This window comes from Tursiops truncatus, chromosome 11 (assembly GCF_011762595.2).
Source record: "Tursiops truncatus isolate mTurTru1 chromosome 11, mTurTru1.mat.Y, whole genome shotgun sequence".
Lineage (NCBI taxonomy): Eukaryota > Metazoa > Chordata > Mammalia > Artiodactyla > Delphinidae > Tursiops > Tursiops truncatus.
The window spans coordinates 51,209,291-51,226,810 of record NC_047044.1 but is presented as its reverse complement, the minus strand read 5'-3'; the positions used below and the strand labels follow the sequence as shown (position 1 = coordinate 51,226,810).

General features: G+C 39.3%; 1 protein-coding gene and 1 non-coding gene across 3 annotated transcripts in view; both read right to left on the bottom strand.

Moving 5' to 3' along the window:
• The window catches only part of WIF1 (WNT inhibitory factor 1), a 153,044-nt gene that overhangs the window by 9,677 nt on the left and 125,847 nt on the right, over positions 1-17,520 (bottom strand). Inside the window, exons 5-8 of one of the 2 annotated variants that reach the window (XM_019952307.3) lie at positions 13,470-13,610; positions 12,458-12,553; positions 4,980-5,075; positions 672-767 (exon numbers count right to left, since the gene is read on the bottom strand). In XM_019952307.3, coding sequence (XP_019807866.1) covers positions 672-767; positions 4,980-5,075; positions 12,458-12,553; positions 13,470-13,610 — 429 coding nt within the window. The remainder of the gene's footprint in view (positions 1-671; positions 768-4,979; positions 5,076-12,457; positions 12,554-13,469; positions 13,611-17,520) is intronic. The other variant, XM_019952308.3, reaches the window with a different exon arrangement.
• LOC117314415 (U6 spliceosomal RNA) lies at positions 2,005-2,111 on the bottom strand. Its single transcript, XR_004529160.1, has one exon. It is a non-coding gene; the product is annotated as a U6 spliceosomal RNA (small nuclear RNA).

Here is a 17,520-nt window from a genome sequence, read left to right as displayed (position 1 = left end):
CAATCACTATTCTTGTTTCTATGATCATCCATTACTTCTGCCTGTTCTTGAACTTCATAAAAATGGCAGCATGCACTTTCTTGTGTCTAGCTTTTACTTAGCATAACGTCTGTGCAATTCATTCATGTTGTTGCGTGTGCTATTAGGTTTTTGTCTGTTTGTTTTTATTGCTCTGCACCTTTTTTCCCCATCTTTTTTCTTGAGTGAGTCTATCCTTTTCTCTGAGATAAGTCACGAGGCTCCGTCTGGTTAGGAAATGTGGCAGTGAGTGCCAGAGGAGAAACTCTATATGCCTGCAGGTAGGTGAACAAATTCCAGCTGTCCTAAAGCTCTGATCTACATTTCCAGGCTGAAACTGTGGGCTCTGCACAATGATAAGGGGATAAAAATCACTAGCAAGAGACAACGCAACATGGTGAATAACTCGAACCCAGATAACTGAGTCAGAGAGCATTGGCTCTGAGTCACCTGTGCTGAGCTATGTCACTCTTTGCCCACCTTTAGCCAAAACAGATGGCGGCTCAATCTAGTAAAAAGAAACCACTGGCCTGAGTCCTTAGACAAGGTATTCATTGTCTCTGGGCTTCAGATTCCTCATCAATAAAACGAAGGGGTTAGATGGAGCTTCTAAGTTTCCCCCCCGAAAAAAGACAATGCAGGTCAATACTCACTTATTTCACACTGTTCCCCCTCAAGTCCTGGAGGGCAAATACACTTTCCAGGGTAGAAACAGGTCCCTCCGTTAAAGCAGGTGGCTGAGCAGTTTGCTGTTAGGATGAAAACAGGGTATTGCATTAGGTAGTAGCTTAAATCTAACAACAGCAACATTTCATTAAGGCTAAGTGATTCTTCTTAGGCATCTGCTACGTGCCCATTTACTTATTTAACAAAACAAGCCACTTTACACATACAGGACTTGTAAGCAATTGCTTGACCATTTGCAGATTCCAGCAACACACACATTACATAGGGCCTACCTCTAGGGGTTTACTTCTTAGTGAAAAAAGGCATCATGTGTAAAAAAAAAAAAAAAAAAATCTTTTTTATTTTCTTATAAATATCTATGCTCTTAAAGGAGAAGAACTCTATGAACCCAAGAAAATATTTTTTAAGATGAGGGAAGAGTAAAAGGAGAAAACTTTCTTTGGAATAGACAAAAGGGAGAGAAGTCATAAGTACTGGGATCAGACAAAGGAGAAAGCAACTTCTTTTCTGAATAAGAGGAACAGAGATGCATCTTATATAACAGGAATTTTTTAAAAATAGACTTTTTTGACATTTGCAGGAAGGAGTAATTATATTTAGGAAAAGACAGACGGTTGCCCCTTGCGGGTCCCACAGGCAGGGAAGTGGTGGCAGTATGAGCTGGAGGGATGAAGAATGTGGGTATATTATTGTGGGAGTCCAATTAACTATATTTTTCCAGGTAATAATCATACCGTTTGTGATTCATACTAAACCCTCTCTCTTAGAGTCAGCTTCTGAAATTTCACTGCTCACTGGCACCTAAAATAGAGGGAGGACAGAAATGGGGACGGGGGAGAGCAAATATCTAAAAATAGACAAGTTGGCTCATTCTGTAAAGGAGATGAAAATAAGAACTCGATTCTCAGCTATTCCAGTTTTATGGCCTATTTGTTCTTGTCCTATATAAAACAGGCCAGAGTTGGCTATAGATGAACGAAAGCTGGAATAAGCTTTCAGTAAGAAAATCAGAAAGGAAATCCAAAAGTTCTAAGTGTATGCTTTCTTTGTGGAAAAGAAGTCCAGCTGGAATATTCTATGAATATCATGCTTCTTAAATGATAAAGCTTTTTGTTAAAAATCAGAAGTACCTCTCAGCTTAAGGCCATGCTGTACTTGCTTTGGCAAAATCAAGCCTCCTGATGTAGAGGGGAGCAAAAGCTTTGGGGTACAGAATTTAGGATTTAGGAGAATCAGCTCTTGGACTTCCTCTTTGCTACTTGCTGCTAGTATTGTTAGGGCTGGACAGTTGTTTTTTTTTTAATTGTGGAATGTTTCACGAATATGCATGTCATCCTTATGCAGGGGCCATGCTAACCTTCTCTGTATCATTCCAATCTTAGTATATGTGCTGCTGAAGCGAGCACAAGACAGTTGTTTTTGTGAGCGTGTCCTGTTTCTCCTGGGGATAATGAGAAGAGATGAGAAAACATCAGGACCTGTGTCCACTTGGCTGGAGCCCTCTGGGCACTGTCCGGTACTAATGTGTAGAATGCAATGAACCTGGGAGTATAATCAAAAGTTACAGAATATGACAAAGCTGATTACTGAATTTGGCCACACCCTTAGTATTTGCATAATACTTTACCACCTGGAGCTCCGGACGCACAGGCTCAATGGCCATGGCTCACGGGCCCAGCCGCTCCGCAGCATGTGGGATCTTCCTGGACCGGGGCATGAACCCATGTCCCCTGCATCAGCAGGTGGACTCTCAACCACTGCGCCACCAGGGAAGCCCATGCCATGATTCTTGACTCAGAAAATGAGCCAGAGACACCAAGTAACTTTCACTGGGGCTGAGGGTTTGCTAGGCCAGTGTTTGACTACTCAACTGTTAAAGTTTGCAACAGATGTCCCAAGAGCCAATAAAAGTTAATCTTTAGTGTTTCTTCAAATATGTAGGGCTAAGGTCTAGCTCCGTTCCAGTAATTAAACCATTTTTCAGAAGCTCTACACTCCCTCCTGGTTAATAAATGCATCTTTTTGTTGAGGGAGTAAAAAACATTAGTTTTTAATGTTCCCAGATCTCTGGGGAAACCAAGTGGAATTTCAACAGACTTTCCAAAAGAATAAAAAAAAGTTACTGGAGTCTAACAAGTAAGAAAATCTTTCATCTGAAAGGTAAAGTATTACAAATGTAGAAGAAACCGGAATACACATAGATCTTTCCCTTCAACAGGGACCATGCAGCATTTGTGACACCCTAGCGTAAGAAAAACATTACAATTGACAGTCCACTGTGCAAATACACCAATAACAGCCTCATCTACTCACAAACGGTCTTTCTAAACCTGATAATACATTCATTCTTCATCCAAATCTCTGAAGGCTTTGCTCTATTTCCTAATAGTTTTGAGATAATATGAGTTTAATTCTGCTTCAAGAATGAACTTCTGCCCAGGTTTGAAGTAGCAGAGATGCTGAAGGCTACATTCAGACAAAGGCAAAGAAGCTTCACAAGAAAGAGTTTTATTCACTGGCTGTTATTATGAGTGTCATTAGTGCTTAATCTTTATGAACATAAAATTTTAAAATTATTTTCACTCCAATGCTATAGTTTTAGAAGATCACTTACGACTAAAAGGTAGAGATGCTCTCACACGTGATCTCATTTAGCATAGAGGTGGGGGGACCAGGGGTCAATGGCTTAATTTCCAGTTTAGAGTTGGGAAAAGCATTCGCCCACAGAGATGAGGTTTTCTGCCCAGAAGCGGTCACTGGTAGAGGAACTAAGATGTGAAACAGGTAGCCTGAGTGGCAACATGGTACAGTGGAGGGTGTGAATTTCGGCCAAGCTTCTCAAGCTCTATAAACCCCATTTTGCTTAGCTGAGATTGAGATGGAGGATGCTTTACATATCTCAAAAGATCGTTGAGAGTAAAGTCAGGTAATTGTATGAAGGTACTTTGTATATCATAAAATAACAGACAACCATAAATGACTATTCTGACTCATATTAAGGGCTCTTTCCTTTAGCTTTTCCTTCTTTTTTTAAAAGCTGCTCAATCTTAACTGGTGCTATCTGCATTATCACTAAAGAGACACTTCTCTAAAATAACACATCATTTTATTTTGAGGCAAGTAGTTATTTAAAAGAAACAGTGCCCTACTCATGCAATTAGCATTTTGGACACAAGGATAATTTCATTAAATACATACACTTTAAGGATATAATTTAATTTCTTTCCATAAAAGATGTGAACTGGGCAAAATAGGTAGGTGTCCTGTAAAGAGTATGAATCATTCGGTACTATTTTAGAGCCACATTTGAATCTACTTTTGGAGAGTAAAATCCGGCTATGATGCAGCATCATAGGAAGGAGGATCCTGATCTCCCAGGGATGTGATATGTGAGCACAGAATTAAATTCGGGATCAGTGAACTTCTAGGTCAGGCAATTCGGAAAAGACTGTTTGATTTCAGTCTTTGAAGCTCACCCATAAAACTAATTTGGGACATACCAAAACCCCAATGGGGAAGGAGAAGTTAATTGTTCGCAAAAATCCATGCTCCCCTCCCATGAAGTTGTCATTGGGAGATGGTTGTCCAACCCGGGATGACATTTCTCCTGCCTGCATCCAGGTAGGATCATGGAGCTAATTCCTATCCATAGGTGTTGAAGTTTTGTAGGTCACTTCTGAGCTTTTGTTTTGTTTTGTTTTTTGTTTGTTTTTTAAGCAGTACCTACTCCAGTCTTTCTTTCTCTGCTTATTGGCTGGATCTGGAGAGCTCCAAAGCTCTAGGCAGAACCACTGATGGAAGGCACCTGGGACCCTAAATCACTGCATGGAGAAGAACTGCCCTGCCCACTGACCAAGTATTCCTGCCCTGGAGCATTCTGTGAGCAAATGTAAACTTGTACCGTGTTAAGCTACAATAAAATTTGGGGTTAAAGTTATAGCAGCCAACTGAGCCGGCGCAGCACAACTACTAGCCCGCGCGCGCCTAGAGCCCACGCTCCGCAACAAGACAAGCCACTACAATGAGAAGCCTGCACACAGCAACGAAGAGAGCCCCCGCTCGCCACAAGTAGAGAAAGCCTGTGCACAGCAATGAAGACACAATGCAGCAATAAATAAATTTACATTAAGAAAACAACAACAAAAAAGTTATAGCAGCTGGTGAAGTGATACATCCTATTTACAGAGCTGTTATGAAGAGTGATGATATAGTAAATATACGTCTTTTAATCAGACATTTAAAAAGTAAAAAGAACCTTGTTCTTAGAAAGTTACCTTTATCACAATTGACTCCATAGAATCCAGGTGGACAGATGCAGAAACCGGGAGTAACACAAAGCCCGCCGTTCATGCATTGTGGTGTACAAAGGGCTAATGGGGAGAGAGAATTCTGATTAAGACCAAATAGGGTTTTGCGAGCAGGACCATTTTGGAAATGTCAGTAATACAACAGGTCTGTATTTTCAAGCTTTGTAGTTGACATTAAAGTAGTCACTCTTTAGAGATACAAGTTTGCTATATTAAAAATTATTTTTATGCAGTAAATAAGGCTATTTTTCAACCAATTTCATAGAAGAGAATTAAAATTTGCCCAGAATCATTATGTTAACTAAGATGTGGTCTTCTTAAGACTGTAAATATTTTTTCTTGCCTTATTTCCTCAATCTTCCAATTTCAAAATCAATGCAGATGAAGGTCAGGACAAGATGGCGGAGTAGGACCTTGACCTCACCTTCTCTCACGAGCACACCAAAATCACAACTAAGTGCTAAACAATCATCGATAAAAAGACTGGAACCTACCAAAAAAGATATTCTACATCCAGAGACATAAAGAAGAAACCACAACGAGACAGTAGTAAGAGCACACTCGTGATATAATCAAATCCCATAGCCCTCAGGTGTGTGACCCATAAACAAGAATAGTTATATTGCAGAAGTTCTCCCACAGGAGTGAGAGTTCTGAGTCCCACATCAGGCTCCCCAGCCTGGAGGTCTGACATTGGGAAGAGGAACCCCCAGAGCAGTTGGTTTTGAAGGCCAGCGGGGCTTGAATGCAGGAGCTCCACAGGACTGGGGGAAACAGACACTCCACTTTTGGAGGGTGCACACCAGGTCTTGTGTAACTGGGACCCAGGGCAAAAGTAATGACTTCATAGGAGCCTGGGCCAGACTCATCTAGTTTTGAAGCGTCTCCAGGGGTGGGGAGCAGCTGTGGCTCACTCTGGGGACAAGGACACTGGTGGCAGAGGTATCGGAGGGAGAGAATTCATTGGTATGAGCTCTCCTGGAGGCCAACACTTTGCCACCAAGACCTGGCCCCACCCAATGGCCTGTAGGCTCTAGTGCTGGGACACCTCAGGCCAAACAACAAACAGGGTAGGAACACAGCCCCACCCATCAGCAGACAGGCTGCCTAAAGACTTCCTGAGCCCACAGCCACCTCTAGACATACCCCTTAACATGGCCCTCCCCAACAGAGGGCCAAGACCCAGCTGCACTCACCAGTGAGCTTCCCACCAGGACGCCTACACAAGCCTCTAGACCAGCCTCACCCACCGGGGGGCAGACACCAGAAGCAAGAATACTATGATCCAACAGGCTGCAGAACTGAGTCCACAAACACAGGTCAGAATCTACCAGCTGGTCGCTGGCCCCTGGGCAATGAGAGGGGAGTGTACTTCTGGGACACACAGGACATCCCCTACAGAGGGCCATTTCTCCAAGGTCAAGAAACATAACTAACCTACCACATACATAAAAATTCAAATAGAAATTTAGACAAAATGAGATGGCAGAAGAATACATTCCAGACAAAAGAACAAGATATAACCCCAGAAGACCAACTAAGTGGAGATAGGCAATCTACCCAAGAAAGAGTTCAGAGTAATGATCGTAAAGATGATCCAAGAACTCAGGAAAACAATGGATGCACAGAGCAAGAAGTTACAAGAGTTTTTAACAAAGAGTTCAAAAATACAAAAGACAACCACACAGTTGAAGAATACAATAATTGAAATGAAAAAATACACTAGAAAGAATCAACAGCAGAATGAATGAGGCAGAAGAATGTACAAGTAAGCTGGAAGACAGAGTGGTGGAAATCACTGCTGTGGAACAGAATAAGGAAAAAAGAATGAAAAGAAATGAGGACAGTTTAAGAGACCTCTGGGACAATACCAAATGCACCAGTATTTGCATTATATGGGTCCCAGAAGGAGAAAAGAGAGAGAAAAAGCCTGAGAAAATATTTGAAGAGATAATAGCTGAAAAATTCCCCAACATGGGAAAGGAAGCAGTCACCCAACTCCAGAAAGTGCAGAGAGATCCATACAGGATTAAACCAAGGAGGAACACACCAAGACATCTACTAATCAAATTGACAAAAATTAAAGATAAAGATAAAATATTAAAAGCAACAAGGGAAAAGTGATAAATAACAAAGAAGGGAATCCCCATAAGGTTATCAACTGATTTTTCAGCAGAAATTCTGCAGGCCAGAAGAAAGTAGCATGGTATATTTAAGTGATGAAAGGGAAAAACCTACAACCAAGAATACTCTACCTAGCAAGGCTCTCATTCAGATTTGATGGAGAAATTAAAAGCTTTACAGACAAGCAAAACCTAAAAGAATTCAGCAGCACCAAATTAGCTTTACAACAAATGCTAAAGGAACTTCTCTAGGTGGAAAAGAAAAGGCCACAACTAGAAATAAGAAAATTATGAAATGGGAAAGATAACAGTAAAGGCAAACATACAGTAAAGGTAGGAAATCATCTGCACACAAATACAATATCAAAACCAGCAATCGTGAGAACAGGAGAGTACAAATGCAGGATATTAGAAATGCATTTGAAATTAAGAGATCAGTAACTTAAAACAACTGTGTGTATGTATAGACTGATATATCATGGTAAAACCTCATGGTAACTGCAAACCAAAAATCTATAATATATATACACACAAAAAAGAAAAAGGAATCCAAACACAACACTGAAGATAGTCATCAAATCACAAGAGAAGAGAAAAAAAGAGGAAAGGAAGAAAAAAGACCTACAAAAACAAATCCAAAACAGTTAACAAAATGGCAATAGGAACATACATATTGATAATTACCTTAAGTGTAAATAGATTAAATGCTCCAACCAAAAGACACAGACTGGCTAAATGGATACAAAAACAAGACCTGTGTATATGCTGTCTATAAAAGACCCACTTCAGATCTAGAAACACATACAGACTGAAAGTGAGGAGATGGAAAAAGGTATTGCATGCAAATGGAAATCAAAAGAAAGCTGGAGTAGCAATACTCATATTAGACAAAATAGACTTTAAAATAAAGACTGTTGCAAGAGATAAAGAAGGACACTATATAATGAGCAAGGGATCAATCCAAGAAGAAGATAATAACAATTGTAAATATATATGCACCCAACATAATAGCACCTCAATAATAAGGCAAACGTTAACAGACATAAATGGAGAAATTGATAGTAACACAGTAATAGTGGGGGATTTTAACACCCCACTTACATCAATGGACAGATCATCCAGACAGAAAATCAATAAGGAAACACAGGTCTCAAATGACACATTAGACCAGAAGGACTTAATTGATATTTATAAAGCATTCCATCTGAAAGCCTCAGAATACACATTCTTTTCAAGTACACATGAACATTCTCCAGGATAGATCACATACTGGGTCACAAATCAAGCCTCAGAAAATATAAGAAAATTGAAATCATATCAAGCATCTTTTCTGACCACAATGCATGAGATTAGAAATCAACTAAAAGAAGAAAACTGCAAAAAACACATGCTATTAAATAACCAATAGATCCCTGAAAAAATCAAAGAGGAAATCAAAAAATACCTAGAGACAAATGAAAATGGAAACACGATGATCCAAATGCTATGGGATGCAGCAAAAGCAGCTCTAAGAGTGAAGTTTATAATGATACAAGCTTACCTCAGGAAACAAGAAAAATCTCAAATAAACAACCTAACATTACACCTAAGGCAACTAGAGAAAGAAGAACAAATAAAACCCAAAGTTAGTAGAAGGAAAGAAATCATAAAGATCAGAGCAGAAATAATAAAATAGAGACAAAGAAAACAATAAAAAAAATCAATAAAACTAAAAGCTGGTTCTTTGAAAAGATGAATATAATTGATAAGCCTTTAGCCAGACTCATCAAGAAAAAAAGGGAGAGGGCCCAAATCAATAAAATTAGAAATGAAAAAGGAGAAGTTACAACTGACACCGCAAATACAAAAGACCATAAGAGACTAAGCAACTATATGCCAATAAAACGGACAACCTAGAAGACATGGACAAATTCTTAGAAAGGTACAATCTCCCAAGATTGAACCAAGAAGAAACAGAAAATATGAACAGACCAATTACCAGTACTGAAATTGAATCTGTGATGCAAAAGCTCCAAACAAACAAAAGTCCAGGACCAGACGGCTTCACAGGTGAATTCTAACAAACATTTAGAGAAGAGTTAACACCTACCCTTCTGAAGCTATTCCAAAAAATTACAGAGGAAGGATCACTCCAAAACTCATTCTATGTACCCACCATCACCCTGATACCAAAACCAGACAAAGATACCACACACACACAAAAAATTAGAGGCCAATATCACTGATGAACATAGACGCTAAAATCCTCAACAAAATACAAGCAAACTGAATCCAACAATACATTAAAAGGATCATACCCAGTGATCAAGTGGGATTTATCCCAGTCATGCAAGGATTTTTCAATATCTGCAAATCAATCTGTGTGATACACCACATTAACAAATTGAAGAATAACAATCACATGATCATCTCAGTAGATGCAGAAAAAGCTTTTGATAAAATTCAACATCCATTTATTATAAAAACTCTCCAGAAAGTGGGCATAGAAGGAACATACCTCAACATAATACAAGCCATATATGACAAATGCACAACTAACATCATACTCAACAGTGCAAAGCTGAAAGCATTTCCTCTAAGATCAGGAAGAAGACAAGGATGTGTATTCTTGCCACTTTTATTCAACACAGTTTTGGAAGTCCTAACCACAGCAATCAGAGAAGAAAAAGAAATAAAAGGGATCCAAATTGGAAAAGAAGTAGTAAAACTGTCACTGTTTGCAGATGACATGATGCTATATATAGAAAATCCTCAAGACGCTACCAGAAAACTACTCACCTCATCAATGAATTCAGTAAATTTACAGGATACAAAATTAATACACAGAAATCCGTTGCATTTCTATACACTAACAACGAAAGATCAGAAAGAGAAATTAAGGAAATTAAGGAAACAATTCTACTTACCATTGCATCAAAAGGAATGAAATACCTAGTAATTAACCTACCTAAGGAGGCAGAAGACCTGTACTCTGAAAACTATAAGATGCTGATGAAAGAAACTGAAGATGACCCAAACAGATGGAAAGATGTACTGTGTTCTTGGGTTGGAAGAATCAATATTGTTAAAATGACCGTACTACCCAAGGCAATCTACAAATTCAGTGTCATCCCTATCAAATCACGAATGGCATTTTTCACAGAACTAGAGCAAAAATTTTAAAATATGTATGGAAACACAAAAGATCCCGAATAGCCAAAGCAATCTTGAGAAAGAAAAATGGAGCTGGAGGAATCAGGTTCCCTGACTTCAGACTATACTACAAACCTACAGTAATCAAAACAGTACGGTACTGGCACAAAAACAGACACATAGATCAATGGAACAGGATGGAAAGCCCAGAAATAAATCCATGTACCTATGGTCAATTCATCTCTGACAAGGGAGGAAATACTATACAATGGAGAAAAGACTGTCTCTTCAATAAGTGGTGCTGGGAAAACTGGACAGCTACATGTAAAAGAATGAAATTAGAACATTCTCTAACACCATACACCAAAAACGCTCAAAATGTTATAAAGACCTAAATGTAAGACCAGATACTATAATACTCGTAGAGGAAGACATAGGCAGAACACTCTTTGAGATAAATTGCAGCAATATCTTTTTATATCCATCCCCTAGAGTAATGGAAATTAAAAAATAAACAAATGGGACCTAATTAAACTTAAAAGCTTTTGCACAGCAAAGGAACCCATAAACAAGAAGAAAAGACAACCCTCAGAATGGGAGAAAATATTTTCAAACAAAGCAATTGACAAAGGATTAATCTCCAAAATATACAAGCAGCTCAATAACCAAAAAAAAAACAACCCAATCAAAAAATGGGCAGAAGACCTAAATAGACATTTCTCCAAAGAAGACATACAGATGGCCAAGAGGCACATGAAAAGCTACTCAACATCACTAATTATTAGAGAAATGCAAATCAGAACTACCATGAGGTACCACCTCACACTGGTCAGAATGGCCATCATCAAAAATTCTACAAATAATAAATGCTGGAGAGGGTGTGGAGAAAAAGGAACCCTCCTACACTGTTGGTGGGAATGTAAATTGCACCCAATGTTCATTGCAGCACTATTTACAATAGCCAAGACATGGAAGTAACTTAAATGTGCATCGACAGATGAATGGATAAAGAAGATGTGAGACAGATACACACACACACACACACACACACACACACAATGGAATATTAGCCATAAAAAGAATAAAATAATGCCATTTGCAGCAACATGGATGGACCTAGGGATAATCATACTAAATGAAGTGAGCTAGACAGACAAATATCATATGATACCACTTATATTTGGAATCTAAAAAAAAAAAGATACAAATGAACTTATATACAAAACAGAAAAAGACCCATAGGCATAGAAAGCAAACTTATGGTTACCAAAGGAGAAAGGGAAGGTGGGGGAGGGATAAATTAGGAGGTTGGGATTAACAGATACACACACTACTAGATAACCAAGGACCTACTGTATAGCACAGAGAACTATACTCAATATTTTGTAATAACCTATATGGGAAAAGAATCTGAAAACAATATATATAACTGAATGACTTTGTTGTACACCTGAAACTAACAATGCTGTAAACCAACTATATTTCAATTAAGAAAATAAAGAAAAAAATCAATGCAGACAAGAAAAAAATCTATTCTTTGAAGATGAAAAATATTTTGCTTACTCTGGTCAAATAAGCTCAGTATATGTGAGCTTGTGGTTTAGACACATTTGTGGTTAATAAACATTTTCATGTTCATCTCTTTTTTCATATAGCTTTCTTAGTAGGAATTTCACCAATATATATATATTTACTACACAAATGATTTTCATCCTTTTTTTTTTTTTTTTTTTTGCCTAGAGCACCTTCATAACTCAGGTGTAGACTTAATTGTGAAACAAGCTACTTTTAATTGGAGTAGATACTTTCAAATCACTCATAATACTAGCTTTTTAAAACCAATTTTAGTGGAGGGAAAAAAAACTCAAAACTTTCATAAGATTATGCTAAAGCATAGTATATATAATAGTGAATTGCGGAGGGGGGTGGAAGAGAGTGAAAGTGGCCACAAAGAATGTAGACATTGTGCCAGTTTTCTGCTCCTGTCACCACATATTGGATTTAACAGAAAACCACTCCTAGAACAATACTTTCCAATAGCTTTGCTGTGACTTTTTAAGACTGCACAAATCCTTATAATGTGACCAGAAAAATAATTTCAGGTGATGTGTTAAAAATACATGTGGGGCTCCTGTGTAACACCCATTTCATTAGGAAGCAAGCAGGGAAGCTGGCTGTCTCTGTTCTTACCTTTCTCACAGTGAGGTCCATAGAATCCGTCAGGACACTGGCAGACCCGTCTTTCATTACAAAAGCCTCCATTTCGGCACCCTCCTGGGCACTCAGCTTCACCAAAGAGAAACAAGGTTTATATAGACACCTTTCAGATCATGTTGAGTGAATTACAGGGGCATGAAGAGGCTAACGGTCACTTTTTCCCCAGCACACCAATTATCATAATTTACTGAATACCAGTACTTCCACTTCATTCTCTCTACACTGCCTGTACTTCACTAAGTCTTCATGAAAGTAAGATACTGCCTCTCAATCCTACTTCCAACAGTAGGGAGCTCGTGGAAGAAGGCAAAGCGAGCTTATGTTCTGCCTTCCTCTCACCCATGAATCTACTGCATTTCCTTAAATTCACACTGAAACAGAATGATGGATATTGCCCTCAATATTCATTTTCAGAGGGGGGGAATGACCTTTTGGTACATCTTTAGGGCACTGAAAGCCTCCAGAGCTTAAATTCTGTGTTGGAAGAGCTTGTATCAGGATGGGAAAGGAGACAGCATGGGAAAGCCTTCATGCTTAACTGGGAATCCGGGCTTTGATGGAGAGGTGCCTTTGCCTGGCAGAGATCACTGGCGTGACCTTTGGAAGTCAAAAGCACCAAGCTTTCGGCAGGGCGTACGGTTTGTAGTAGTTGCTGGTGATGACTGGAACCCTTGCTATGAAGGTGGGGACTCCCAAAGATTGTGTTGGAGGAGGGAAAGAAGAGAGGTGGAAGACAGGGCGTTTTGAAGGGTACTGGAGTTCCTAAACTTGTGAGTGCGGTCAAAGCAGAGAAAGTCTGTCTTAGTACTATTAGCGGACCCTGCGTTTACCCCTCCTCCCACTGGTGTGGTTTTTTTTTTTTTTTTTTTTTTTGGTGTGGTTTTAATTATACAAAATAATTATCTAGCTAGCTAGCTACAATTCTTGGCCCAAATCACACCTGGAAGCCTTATGAGCCTTCTCTGGAATCACCATCACTGATTACCTTGTTGACATGTTTTAAAGAAGATGGCGTTTTGAGGTGTCTGCAGGATGGTGTTGCCTTCAGAATTCATTACAATCACATTCACTTCAAACGCTGCCACTCCATCTTGTTTGCCGAGACATGGAAAACCAACTTGAACAACTAAAGAAAAAGAAGGTACGGAGAAACAGTTTATCTAATTGATCCCATTTCTACGGAAATCTTGGTAAGAGAGACAAAGAACAAAGCAAAAATGTTCACATTTTGTTATCAGACGTGCTTGTATCTCCACTAGAGTACGGACTGTATTTTGATTATCTGGGCATTCTCCACAGAACGTGTACATCATGCTGAGTGGAGAATTAATGACCCTCGTTAATTTGTACCCTACTAATATGAAACTGGGGATATTTTGTTCATAGTCTGAACCTGTACCATCTTGAAAAAAAAGATGGTAAAATGTTCTCTAAGAAGTAAAGGTGCAAATAGGTAGCATAGATTAATTAGGAGAAGAAACTTTGTGAACACCTTCACCAGCCTCCATATAATTCAAAAAGAGCTAAAAGTCAGCACTGCAGAATCTATTAAATAAAGCCTTATAAGCAACACCCCACTGGTTTACTTTTACTATGTATGCTTGAGAGTGACAAAATATCTTCTTTGGAAATATTCTACAACTCAGACTAGACCCCAATCATTGGACTGAGTTAATAAATGTAATATTTTCTCAGGCTATTTGTTAATATTGAGAAGTGTCCATATCTTGGGGATCTAGAAGAGAGTTTTCTGTGATGAAGTAATCTCACAATAGACATATCTAATGGTTTAGGTTCCTAAAGAGGAGACACTTCTTTTTAGTGAAACTGATGATCACTTGGGGTATGTAGGTGTAGACTAAGCAGAGAGTGGGAACTAATAGTGTTGCTGTACAGAGACAGCGAGGAGTTGTCCACAACTTCGGCTGTGAAATACTCACAAATCATTGGGTGGAAATTGGCTCAAGTCATTGGCTGAGAGGCCGATTTCATAAATTTCTGAAATCCACTGGATTATCCTAACATATCCACTGGAGAAGACTAATCTAGCTGATCCACTAGACTCCAGTTCTTCCTCATGAATAGAGCAAATATTGCTAAGAGGTATACATATGAAATTCTGTTTCATTTTGTTTCTGTATGGCAGGTTATGGTTACTGCCAAGCTTGGGAAAATCGTACCATGCCAAGAAAAATCCTTTCCCTTCAGAGTTTTCATAAACCTTTCCCCTAGTTGTACAAGAAGAAGTGAGCTAGAAATTAGTGTGCTCTTTTCCATAATGCACTGCACACCAGTTGGTCATACAATCTTCTTAACGTGCTTGGCAACCAGAAACCACTCTCAAGGCTTTGGCATTGTCAGTGTTCATTACTGTGCTCTTCTCCAAATAACACGGGTTTCCAGTTCTCCTGAATCTTGAGATCTGAGCATTGTAAATAACTAAATGATGAAAAAAACCCAGATATTTTAACAGAAATAAAAAGAGAGAAAAAAGGCAAACTTGTTTCTGAAGTCCCAAAGTATAATTGTCCCCACTGAAAACCTTGGTTTAATGAAATTGTATATATGAAAATGCAAACTTACAAAATACAAAAATCCATAGTAGGGATTTCCATTTCAAAAGGAAGCAAAGGACTGTACAAGGAAAACCGCGCTGGATCTGTTATTGCGGGATACTTGTGAAAGATACATAGGATTCTTTCTTATGGCTGCATCCCGGATCTGGAAATTTTACTTGGGGACCAAGGGAATCTGAAAGGCTACATGGATACAGAAGATTTGCGAAAAGCAAGACTCCAATTCTTGTTGTAGAGCTTACAGACTTCCTCACTTACTGGCCTTTTCTTTCCTTGTTTGTAACAAATGTCTTCCCTTTTTTTCTGCCCTCTCCTCTATCGGTCTCTACTTTTCTATCTGCCTCTTCTTTTTTCTCCCAGTTTTCTTTTGTTTCCCCTGCTCTGCACCTGGATTGTATCTTCACCGAACAATCGGGCACTTTGAGAACTAACTGGAGGCAGTTTTGTAGGGAAGAACTGTACGGAATTATCTGTTTTTATGGTGAACTTGGCATTTGTGAATGGGTATCCTGTTCACGATATTAATTGCTAGCAGAAACAAGAAAAAGAGCACAAGAGTAAAACGTGGATTTTTCTGAATATGCATTGTGATGACCAGCAGTTACCTTACCGACTGATATCCAGAGGAAAATAATTTGGAAGATTCTTCTGTCTGTGTGGATGACAGGCTCTTGGTGCTCCAGCCAGGCATGAGGGCTGTGCCTTTGAGGTGGGAGAGCCAAGTTCAACACTGGTCCACAAGAGACCTCCCAGCTCCACGTAATATCAAACGGCGAAAATCTCCGTGAGATCTCCATCTCAACACCAAGACCCAGCTCCACTCAACGACCAGCAAACTACAGTGCTGGACACCCTATGCCAAACAACTAGCAAGACAGGAACACAACCCCATCCATTAGCAGAGAGGCTGCATAAAATCATAATAAGGCCACAGACACCCCAAAACACACCACCAGACGTGGACCTGCCCACCAGAAAGACAAGATCCAACCTCATCCACCAGAACACAGGCACTAGTCCCCTCCAGCAGGAAGCCTACACAACCCACTGAACCAACCTTAGCCACTGGGGACAAACACCAAAAACAACGGGAACTATGAACCTGCAGCTGGCGAAAAGGAGACCCCAAACACAGTAAGTTAATCAAAATGAGAAGACAGAAAAACACACAGCAGATGAAAGAGCAAGGCAAAAAACCCACCACACCTAACAAATGAAGAGGAAATAGGCAGTCTACCTCAAAAAGGATTCAGAATAATGATAGTAAAGATGAACCAAAATCTTGGAAATAGAATGGAGAAAATACAAGAAACATTTAACAAGGACTTAAAAGAACTAAAGAGCAAACAAACAGTGATAAACAGCACAATAAATGAAATAAAAATTCTCTAGGGGCTTCCCTGGTGGCGCAATGGCTGAGAGTCTGCCTGCTGATGCAAGGTACACGGCTTCATGCCCCGGTCCGGGAAGATCCCACATGCCGCGAAGCAGCTGGGTCCATGAGCCATGGCGGTTGAGCCTGCGCTTCCAGAGCCTGTGCTCTGCAAGGGGAGAGGCCACAACAATGAGAGGCCCACGTACTGCAAAAAAAAAAAAAAAAAAATCTCTAGAAGGGATCAATAGCAGAATAACTGAGGCAGAAAAACAGATAAGTGACCTGGAAGATAAAATAGTGGAAATAACTACTGCAGAGCAGAATAAAGAAAAAAGAATGAAAAGAATTGAGGACAGTCTCAGAGACCTCTGGGACAACATTAAATGCACCAACATTCAAATAATAGGAGTCCCAGAAGAAGAAGAGAAAAAGAAAGGGACTGAGAAAATATTTGAAGACCTTATAGTTAAAAACTTCCCTAATATGGGAAAGGAAATAGTTAATCAAGTCCAGGAAGCACAGAGAGTCCCATACAGGATAAATCCAAGGAGAAACACGCCAAGACACATATTAATCAAACTATCAAAAATTAAATACAAAGAAAAAATATTAAAAGCAGCAAGGGAAAAACAACAAATAACACACAAGGGAAGCCTCATAAGTTTAACAGCTGATCTTTCAGCAGAAACTCTGCAACCCAGAAGGGAGTGGCAGGACATATTTAAAGTGATGAAGGAGAAAAACCTACAACCAAGATTACCCTACCCAGCAGGGATCTCATTCAGATTGACAGAGAAATTAAAAGCTTTACAGACAAGCAAAGCTAAGAGAATTCAGCACCACCAAACCAGCTTTACAACAAATGCTAAAGGAACTTCTTTAGGCAGGAAACACAAGAGAAGGAAAAGACCTACAATAACAAACCCAAAACAATTAAGAAAATGGTAATAGGAACATACATATCGATAATTACCTTAAATATAAATGGATTAAATCCTCCAACCAAAAGACACAGACTGGCTGAATGGATACAAAAACAAGACCCATATATGTGCTGTCTACAGTAGACCCACTTCAGACCTAGG